This window comes from Pteropus alecto, unplaced genomic scaffold (genome assembly GCF_000325575.1).
Source record: "Pteropus alecto unplaced genomic scaffold, ASM32557v1 scaffold78, whole genome shotgun sequence".
NCBI lineage: Eukaryota > Metazoa > Chordata > Mammalia > Chiroptera > Pteropodidae > Pteropus > Pteropus alecto.
The window spans coordinates 13,735,356-13,745,138 of NW_006443124.1; the positions used below are offsets into that span (position 1 = coordinate 13,735,356).

A 9,783-nucleotide genomic window follows, 5' to 3' on the forward strand; every position below is an offset into this window, starting at 1 on the left:
TTCCAGAGAAATGAGAATGATGATAAATAAGTGTAAAAGAGTTAACAACACACCCTTTAAGCCAAGGACAAAAATACATCAGAAAGACAGTCACAATTTTGTGGACTGAGGTGTGAGGTGCTGGGCCGTAGGGCCAGGAGGGAACGGAGGTGAGACGGGTGCGGGTCCCACTCCCAGCCCTGGGAGACAGGGTCGAATGGAGCAGGCTGTGTGGAGAAGGAGCAGCTGCTGGAGGCATTTCCCTCCTGCCCAAAGCAGGTGCTCCACCTCTGCCCGACCCACTCTCTGTGGCCATGCTTGTGGCAGGCACCTAGCGGGACAGCGGCGTCTGCTTCAGGGACATGAGCACCGAACGCAGGCGGGACACGTCTTTGCACTGCTTGCTGCTCTTGGGGTTGAAGTCGCACAGCTGGGCCACCTTCTCCCACTCTGTGCCCGGGGTGTCCTCCTTGGATTCTTTCACAAAAGCCTCCTCGGATGCGCTGCAGGTGGAGATAGGCAGAGGTCTCAGATCTGTCTTCCCCTGCGTCAATGACCCTCTGCCCCCACTGAGCCAGGCGGCTTTACCCAGCCTTCTCTGGGCTGCTTGGTCCAGCGGTCTCCTCCCCAGCCCTGTTTCCTCTGACCTCAGGCCCCCAGGAACAGCCTTGGCATCAGAGGAAGCCTGGTTTGGTCCTGCCTCAGGGCCTCTGCACTTGCTGTCACGTCTTCCTGGAATGCTCTTCCCCAGACCTACTCATGTCTTGCTGCTTTTTGTCATTCAGGACTGAGCGCAGACCTTACCCCTTCACAGAAATCTTCCCTTGCCTCCCAAGTTAGAGTAGCCCTCCCATCTCCCAGCCTAGGCACTCTCTGGTCATTACCTCCATGGAGATTTCCGGCCTGGGCTCCTGACACCTAGAGGCCCATGGGGGAGCTAACATGGCACCTCAGCTATTTTCAGTGTTTCCAAAAACTTGGCAGAGACAGGGCTTGACTAACCACCTAACTCACTCAAGTGCCTGGCTCAGCATTGCCTCAGTGTTCTGTGTACCCTGTAAGTGTCTCCAGGTAAGAATCGTGGTCAAATATGTAAAGAAAACAGTTAAGGAAGATCTTTAAAGGCAGACTTTCAAAGCCCTCCATGTGCTAATTTGCATCGGTGGAGCAGCGATGGGGACAGACTCCACCATAGCCTAAGCACGTTTGCCGGCACTGCAGTTTTTAGCCCAGAGTGACTGTTCTCTGTGGAGCCACAGCCTCTGGACTGCTTGTTCCATTCAACGCTTTGCTTTTGGTTATAATCAAACCAACCAAACCAGTTTGCACTGACTCCATGGAACCAGCTGTAAGGACTGGGTACGGGATGAAGTCAGTCTGCCACACCCTCCTGGTCCTCTGCAGAGAGGTGCTGATGATAATCTCACCCTTCTGTCCTGTCCGAAGGGCCTATGCTGTCAGCCACGGCACAAGCCTTCCCCGAACAACTGCATGGGGCCGGGGACCGAGGACAACCAGGCAAGGTCCCCACACTTGCCCAGTTGAAGATGTCAAGCAGATTAAAAGGCAGTTATGACTGTGATAGCTATTGCTACAGAAGTCTGGGGCACGGGGACTACAGGACACTTACAAAGCCTGAGGGACGGGGGACAGTGGTAGGAAAGGTTTCCAAAAATTAGCAACTTAACTGGGTAACGAAATAAGGAAAGGGGCCAGCCTAGTCAAAGGCCTGAATTTGGGATGCTGCTGTGAAGGACCAAAATTATGAGGCCAAAGAACAAAGGCCCGCAGTTCTGTTGCAGACTAGACCCAAAAGGCTGTGCTCGCCATGCTTAGTGGCCAGTCACTGCTGCAGTCTAGGCTGGGTCTGATACGGGAGGGGCTTCTGGGACTCTCCCAGCCTGTTGTGATGATGTGGGATAGATGGACTCCTTCAGGAGCCAAAGGGGAGGACAACATGTGAAAGCCTAGTTTTAGCTGTTTTAAAGACCTGAAGTCAAAACCCCCATTAACATCTCTCAAGCCTGTTTCTTTACCTGTAAGATGATAATAAAACCACACACCCTATAGGGTTTTATGCAAAACGATCCATGTGAAAACACTACACCCTCCTTTTCAAGAGCAGTGATGAAAGAACTTTACATGCTTCCAGGAGAAATCTTAGGAATAAGGTTTCTGTATTATTAATAGCTGAGGACAAAGTCTCAAATGCCCAGTGACCATCCTACACCCTGCTTGTGATCCTGCTATGGAACAGTCATCACCTCCTCCTTACAGGCCTGGCCCCAGAGAATGGCCATGCAATGTGTAGCCCAGGGCTTGACACACATTAGGGTGGTATTCAGCAATCCACCAGTCTGAGAAAGCAGGTTTGGGCCCTCGGGTTCCCTTCAGGCCAAGGCCAACACCTGAAGATCATCAAGCAACCTGAAGATGAGCATTGAGGGCAGGCAGAACGCAGACCAGGAGCCAGCTGCTCAACCTCTATCAGTTAAGCCACAGCCAGCCTCAGGCTAGGGTGTGGAGAACCAGTCCAACAACCCCCAGCCTAGGAGTGGGGCTAGTAATGGCAAGGCAGGCCCCTTCCAAGAAGCCCAGGGTTCCTGGCAGATTTCTGTAGAAGGATTAATGGGACTACTGTGTGGGAAACCAAGGCAGGGCCAGGGAACCAGGAAAGGGGAAGGGGGAAGAGGCTATGCCTAGGAGGGCACATGAATGTGGCACATGATGTGCCTCCCTGCCCTGGCTGAGTAGGTTCTTATAGGGGTGGCTGCAGTGCTTAGCTGGGAGGGGCAAACACAAAACCATCAGAGAAGTAAAAGAGCCTTATTTTATTCTGTACAGAGTATATTCAAACAAACCATCAACTGTGAAAACAGCAGGTTCTGGCTTTTCCCGGAGCCTCCAGAAGAAATTGGAGTCTCTGGGAGGCAGTTCCTTCCCCAGAGATGGGAGTGAGAAAGAAGAAAACCTTTTGATTCCATGGGGTTTGGCTAGCCTCATTTGTAGCCACACACCCTTCTTTGCCTTAAACCCTGGTTCCAGCTTCTTGGGTCCAGAAGGAAGCCTCAGCCTGGGCAGAGTAAACCAGTCATTCAACCTCCATCTTATTTTTCTGCAAAGAATCAACAAAGGCTTGCCATTCCGCTGGGTAAAAACGCTTATAGACGTTGATCTTATTCCGAATCTGTTTCGGGGTGTCTTGATAGTAATTCTTCTCATCCCGGGCCATTGCCTAAGAAGAGAGAAGGGCCACTTGAGGACTGGACAAGCAAATGTTCAAATCCTAGCTCTGCCAGTGGTAGGCAAGCCACTTCCTATCCCAGAGGCTCAGATTCCTCACTTCAAAAGCCACTGTATATTTGGAGAAATGGGTGCAGATGGCCTCAGGGACCAGGCAGGAGCTGAGGCCAGCGGAGCAGCTCATGCTCCATCCATAGCCGACTACTGCCATCTGGGCACGGTCATCAGTATACCCAGATCTTTTGATTTTTAAGAGAAGCAAAAAATATGGACTTTTATTTGAAACCGCCCATGATTAAAATAGCAACTTGTTCAAGTTCTTTAAAAATACCATGCAAGGGAAACAACATATCCATCAGATAGCCACCCAGTCTATCCCATCTATAAGCATTCTGTCAGTGGGATCCATTTCCTAGAGTCTGTCTTCCCACTGTTTCCACTCAGTTTCAGGAAATAGGCCCTAGGCGAGGAGATCAGATCACGAACAGTCCAGAGTGCCTTTGCAGTGGGTCCAGTGTTTCTTCCTGGCAAGCCAGAGCCACTCACCTTGTAGTCCTCCCCATGGTTCTCCACCATGTAGCGTACATAGTCTATGAGGTCCCGAGACAGCGTATTTCCTTTCTTTTCTGGGAGGCTGGCTTCTGCCTCCAGGTCTAAGGTGAGAGAAACCAAAGACAAGGAATGAGGTGTTGCTTCCTACACTATTTGAGCTGCCTAGTCACCTCTTCACCAAATCCCGAGCCACAAGAGATGCTACACCAGCCATCTAATGGGCTCTGTCTCTCCATCCCCATATATAGTAATAGAACCTTCTTCTCCAGACCCTTGGATCCCAGGCTCTGCCTATGCACAATCTTCTATCAGTATGGCAACTACCTGAAAGGCACGTCACCTCTTTGAGCCTCAGATGAGTTAAAAAGTAAAGCACCAAACTAATAATCTTTACTTAGTGCCAGGTCCTGGGGACAGAGATGAAGAAATGTTGCCTGCCCACAGGACAGGGCTCCCTTCCAGCTCTAAAACTCTCAGAACCTCTTTTCTTGAAGTATTACAACAATACAAGATATGGAAATAAATGAGAGCTATAGCAACTAGGGCCTAAGGCCAAGCCCAGGGCCCTCTATGCTCCATGTGAGGGAAAAAGTCAAGATATGAAGCCAATAATGGCTTCGCTTTTAAAATAGCTAGGCAAAAACTCCCTATTTCTCATCTATGAAGAAAACTAGTTCACGGAAACAAGGTGGTCAAATCTTCTCCAGGAGTTAAGTGCTAAAATTGCTTATAGTCAAAATTATCTTTGCTTTGGTTGCCAGGGGTTAAGAGGGGGAAATGGAAAGCTGTTGTTTAATGTGGATAGTTTAGGTTCTGAAGATGCAAGAGTTCTAGAGATCTTCTGCATGACAATGTGAATATGCTGAACACTACTAAACTATAGATTTAAAAATGATTAGGGTAGTAAATTTTATGTAATCTGTTTTTTACCACAATAAAAATTTTTTCCCCCTCTTTAATTCCCTCTCCCCCCTCATTTCCACCTCTGACCCATGGATGTTGCCATTTCCCTTTTTAAGAACTGGATCTCTGAAGGCCTCCCCCTCCCAAGTGCTTGTGGCGCGCACCTGGGGTATGGTCCGTGGCACCACCTGGGGCACGAACCCAGAACCTTCTGCATGTAAAACAGATGTACTAACCACTACACTATGGAGCCACCCCATAAAAATTTTTTAAAGAATTAAAACTTTTTAAAATTAGCTTTGCCTATAATAAGTACATGGTTTTGTGTACATAACCCAGTATAGTAATTCTGATGAGAATCACTGATACATGAAAGACAGGAACTCAAGGGATTCTATATCAAATGTCCAGCCATTCAAATCATTCTGCCTTCAGGAGGTAAAAATCTCAGACAGGAAAGCATTTGAGATCTTGCTTCCCAACAATGTTGTCAGTTTGGCTCCAATAAACTCATAAAAATTAAAAAAAAAAAAATCTCAGACAGGTCAGACAAAAGATGTGTGGAGAATTCTAGAGTATTCCTGCTTTCCTAAAGAATTTACTCTTCTGCTTTAATAGTCACTATAGCTTTAATGCCTGAGACTTAACTGTTTCTTTTCCATCCTCTAGGGACCTGAACACCTCTGACCTCACTAAACTTGAGTGTAGTCATTAGACTGAAACTGTCCCAGCTGGGGACACAGTCCTAACTGTGAACCCTGGAGCTGCTCACTTCTTCCCTCTCAACCTTGCATTCTCCAAGTATAAAATGAGGACCTGTGAGGACTCTTTCCAGCCCTAACAGTGTAGGATGGTGACCTAGTGGAAATGTGGCCAGCACTCACCATTTAGCACATAGGGTTTCCGCACAAGTTCCTGAGGCCTCTCCACTGCGTCCATCTCCATGGCCTTGACCTGCAGCAAACAGAGCCAATGAGACCAGTAGGCAAAGAAAGGATCCTGGATGAGGAAAAATTCTAGAAGCTCCTGCCCATCCCAACACAACTGCATTACCCATAAGGATCTTGATAGGAGGTCAGGCAGGAATAGATGATAAGAAGATCCAATGCCCTGGAGGCTTCATGGTTCCCAAGAGACTCAAACAAGCAATTTCTCTTTCTGTGCCTATCTATGAAATTGCCATAATGCCCCTTGCCTGCCTCGCCTCTTAGGTGATAATCGAATGAAACAACTCACATGAAAGCGCTCCATAATTGACAAAGAGGGGAAGACTTCGGTTATCTTGTCTATGAAGAGGCATAATCTGACAGTGTTTGGCCGCAGCTTTACATCTGTTCTAGAAACAGTACTACCATTTCCCTCTGGCATAAAGGGATAAAAAGAAACTTGCCTAAAATCAAGTGTGAATTTGAGGACAAGTTCAATCAACAAGCTCACTCAGTAGGTTAACTATTTACTGAACACTAGTCACAGTCACATTCCAAGTACTAGAGATTTAGTACTGAACAAAACATAAAGTCGTTGTCCCCAAGAGGATTTAAACAATTAGGGAATGAGGCACAAACAACAGATGAACAAATAAATATATAAATTACCATCAAATATTTACAAGTGCTATGAATGAAAACAAAACCAGAAGAATTTACTGAGTGAGAAAGGGTGCTATTTTTGAAAGGGTGGTCCAGAAAATGACTTATTCCAGGGAAACTAGCACCAAGGAAGCCTCAAGATTGGATGCCTGAGGTGACTGGATGACTGGGGGGAAGTATAAAGAATATTAAGTAAAGATCTCAAACTCTGGGGAGTCCTTCTTAGGAAAGCTACAGGCAGAAAAAAATAAATTCTGAAAAATACTATTGAGTTACTAAGGGACCTAAACAGGTTAATTTCAGAGGGAAAAAAAGAGTTGAGAAGGAAAAGGGAACCCCAGTCCAATGTGTGCTAGGGAGAGAATACGAGGTAGTTCTAAAAGGGACCCTCAACCATGTGAGTGCAGACTGGCCGAGTGGGCTGTGGGGAGATCGCAAATCCAGGAAGGGCATGAGGGAGGTAATGGGCAGGATCAAGTTCTGAAGCCCAGCTAAATACTGCGGGGGCAAGGACCGGGACTCTGTCATATCAATACCTTTCTCTTACGGAGGGGCACCGCCTTGTTGGGGTCCATTGCCAACCCCATCTCAGCCAGGTTCTGCCGCACTGATTTGGCGTGGTCCCAGGCATGTCGAATGTGGGAGCTACGGGCAAAGAGTGAGATCACAGAACTGTCATCTGGCCGGCCAACCCGGCCCGGGCCCCCAGCCTCCTGAACTCCGGCCCCCCTCACCATTCGATTCGCGGCGCTGCCTTCCGTCTAGCATTACGGTTAAGACGCTTTCGGTTAACATTGTAACCGAACTTCTGCCTCCGGGTCTTTCCCTTGGCCTTGGGCATCGCGCTGAACACCACACCGGTAACTCAGAGTCCGCGCTCTCACTCCCACGACCTCGTGTAGCAAACTCCTTCCGGCGAGAATGCGCATGGCTTTTGACAGGCTTTCTGGAAAATGTAGTCGTCCCCATAGATTTACACTGCTGATTACTACGACTCCCAGAATGCAATGAGCTGTGGCGCCTGCGTACAATGCTTAGCAAACTCGTTTTCTCCGCCCCCTTTCGTGACGTAATCAGAAGGCGTAGTTTAAGGTCCCCATTTTCCCTTACTGCTGGTAGCGGAGACATGACGACTCCTGGCTCTGTGACTCCGGGGACACCCTTTGAACCATCACAACCCCCCGTCGTTGAGGGCATGAGCCCCAGTGTCTACAGCACTACGGAAAGTTTCAAGGAAAAGTTCCTTCGCAAGACCCGCGAGAACCCAATGGTACCTCTAGGTAAGCGGGTACTGAAGGAACTGTAGGCCGAAAGGACAGAGATGTCGGGAGGAATGAAATAGGGAAGGACGGAGACGCCAGGAGGGACCGAAATGAGACTGGACCAGAAATATGCCGAAGAGGGGCCGGGGCGATGTGGCTTGAACTTGATTAAAGCAGGAGCAGGGTGGGATTCAGTGACCAGGACTATGTAAGTCCGAGTCCCCTCTCGGGACCATCTTACCCCACCTCGTTCCCTCCATCCCCCTGCTGCCGTTCAGAGATTTTGACCGAGGAGGGAAGCCTTAAGCGGGGAGAGACGTCTCAGGGACTGGACATGCCACTCCCCACCTGCTTTGTCCCCTCCTCAGGCTGCCTGAGCACGGCGGCCGCCCTTACCTACGGCCTCTATTGCTTCCACCGGGGTCAGAGCCAGCGTTCCCAGCTCATGATGCGCACCCGGATCGCCGCCCAGGGCTTCACGATCGTAGCCATCTTGGTGGGTCTGGCTGCGTCCGCTCTGAAGTCTCGACCGTAAGCCTGCGCGGCATGGCCTTGAAAGCTTCGCGGATATCATAACCAGCCCCAGGCGTAACCACCGGTCCTGCACGGGACGTATTCCCTCATCGCCCCTGACAAGCCCCCGTGTCAGTGGGGATGGAAGCGGCCAATTGCTAACCGACAGAATTTTTTCAGGAATCTCAGGTTCGGTTCGGTTGGAGTGTTGCATAGGTTTATTTGTGCCACACATTCTCTACTCCCTACTTAATAAACTCTGATCCACTTGTAGTTTGATGAATTCATTCTGTCTCATCCCCAAAGTTCTTGGTTTTTGGTTCTAGGGAACAATCTAAAGATGGAAGGGACGATTAGAAATCATATCATCTAATGATTCCTAACTTTCCTGCACCTGGGGTACCGGTTAAAACTAGAGATTCCCTAGGGTGCAACTATTTGGGGAAAAACATGGATCTTCCCAACAAATTTCAAACTTTCAGTAGAAATTTCTTTCAGATGAGGCCTGCCATGGCCCTGTCAGAGGGCCATGCTCCTCTCCCCACTCCTTCCTGAGAACACTTAAGATTCCACTGATCTAGACCATCTCTGCTTGGTTCTTGGTGCATCTCACAGAACAGAAAACAGGCTCACAGAAGCAGTGTGGTGTAACAGAGCATAGTCTCAAAGCTCGTTAGTGGTTTGTGTACCTAGTGTCTTAGGGTTAAGGAAAAAAGGAGGCCTGAGACCTTAGCAAACTCTAGAAAACAGGTAACCCATGACTTTCACGTTCATGTAAAGCCTCCCAACAGGTGTTCCTGGTCTGTGATAGCGCTAAAGTATTGAGACCCAGATTCGTTCTACGTGTTACTGTCAGTTTCAGCACCAGCTGCAAGCTGCCAAACAGGGCCTGAAGAAGATACATACACTTTTGAGCACCATAACACAGTCTGGAGTTCTAAATGGAGGAGTGTATGACCAGGGCCAACTAAGTTTTTTGCCCCCACTATGATCTCTCAGATGTAGGGCAAAGACTGAATGTAGAACAGTACATTGTGGTGACCTTGGCCTTGAGATTCAAAGAACAGCTATGAAGTGGTAAGGACTATGGCACTTCTAAAGACAGTCACTGCTTTTTAACTGTAGGCATTATTGTGTCCCCACAAAAAGATAGGTTGAAATCCTAACCCAGTACCTCAGATGTGACCTTATTTGCATCTTTACAGAGGTACTCAAGTTAAAATGAGATCATTAAGGTGAACCCTAAACCAATATGACTGGTGTCCTTATTAAAAGGGGAAATTTTGTCAGAGACAGATATGTATAAAGGACAGGTGATGTGAAGATGAACTCAGGATGTAGTGATGCATCTACAAGCCAAAGAACCCCGAAGGCTGCCAGAAGCTCGAAGACTGCAACAGATCCCTCCCAAGTGACTTCAGAGGGACCATGCCCTGCTGACACCCTGAATTCAGACTTCTGACCTCCAAAACGATGAGACAATAAATTTCTGTTCTAACCCAGACACTATGGTACTTTGTTACAATAGCCCTAGGAAACTAATATGGTTGGCAATTACTCAGATCTTTTTAAGCACTATGCAGGTCACAATATTGAATGTAGCCAGTTTGCAACCTCGGCCAGAAGGGGAAGAGGTGTGGTCACTGGACATTTATCCCCAATCCACAGAGGGGCACAGCTGAATGAGGGACCGCAGTGGGCGCACCACACCGAGGGACCCGGCCGATCCCAAGGAAGGGGGG

At 48.5% G+C, this 9,783-nt stretch overlaps 3 protein-coding genes across 5 annotated transcripts in view; 1 reads left to right on the forward strand and 2 right to left on the reverse strand.

Annotated features, from left to right (window-relative positions):
* Window positions 1-9,783, reverse strand: part of CLTB (clathrin light chain B) — a 27,943-nt gene continuing 18,160 nt past the window's right edge. Inside the window, exon 5 of one of the 2 annotated variants that reach the window (XM_006923176.3) lies at window positions 1-482. In XM_006923176.3, the coding sequence (XP_006923238.1) occupies window positions 311-482 (172 nt within the window). In that variant the 3' untranslated portion in view covers window positions 1-310. The remainder of the gene's footprint in view (window positions 483-9,783) is intronic. The other variant, XM_006923177.3, reaches the window with a different exon arrangement.
* On the reverse strand, window positions 2,792-7,214 carry NOP16 (NOP16 nucleolar protein). 2 transcript variants are annotated; one of them, XM_015598176.2, is made up of 5 exons: window positions 7,001-7,214; window positions 6,803-6,911; window positions 5,562-5,631; window positions 3,769-3,875; window positions 2,792-3,126 (listed from the first exon to the last, which is right to left on the reverse strand). In XM_015598176.2, the coding sequence occupies exons 1-5, from the start codon at window positions 7,105-7,107 to the stop codon at window positions 2,806-2,808; spliced, it is 714 nt and encodes a 237-aa protein (XP_015453662.1). In that variant the 5' UTR covers window positions 7,108-7,214; the 3' UTR covers window positions 2,792-2,805. The 2 variants fall into 2 exon arrangements, with proteins under 2 accessions (XP_015453662.1, XP_006923237.1); XM_006923175.3 differs by having other exon boundaries at window positions 2,792-3,214; window positions 7,001-7,174.
* On the forward strand, window positions 7,333-8,314 carry HIGD2A (HIG1 hypoxia inducible domain family member 2A). Its single transcript, XM_006923174.3, has 2 exons — window positions 7,333-7,546; window positions 7,897-8,314. The coding sequence occupies exons 1-2, from the start codon at window positions 7,393-7,395 to the stop codon at window positions 8,061-8,063; spliced, it is 321 nt and encodes a 106-aa protein (XP_006923236.1). The 5' UTR covers window positions 7,333-7,392; the 3' UTR covers window positions 8,064-8,314.

Bases quoted from the DNA above. Each gene is read 5' to 3' on its own strand.
- HIGD2A (XM_006923174.3), top strand. From the start codon at position 7,393: ATGACGACTCCTGGCTCTGTGACTCCGGGGACACCCTTTGAACCATCA. The intron at 7,547-7,896 runs GTAAGCGGGTAC...TCCCCTCCTCAG, and splicing joins GAACCCAATGGTACCTCTAG to GCTGCCTGAGCACGGCGGCC.
- NOP16 (XM_015598176.2), bottom strand. From the start codon at position 7,107: ATGCCCAAGGCCAAGGGAAAGACCCGGAGGCAGAAGTTCGGTTACAAT. The intron at 6,912-7,000 runs GTGAGGGGGGCC...CTTTGCCCGTAG, and splicing joins GCAGCGCCGCGAATCGAATG to CTCCCACATTCGACATGCCT. The intron at 5,632-6,802 runs GTATTGATATGA...TGTTTGCTGCAG, and splicing joins TGCCCCTCCGTAAGAGAAAG to GTCAAGGCCATGGAGATGGA.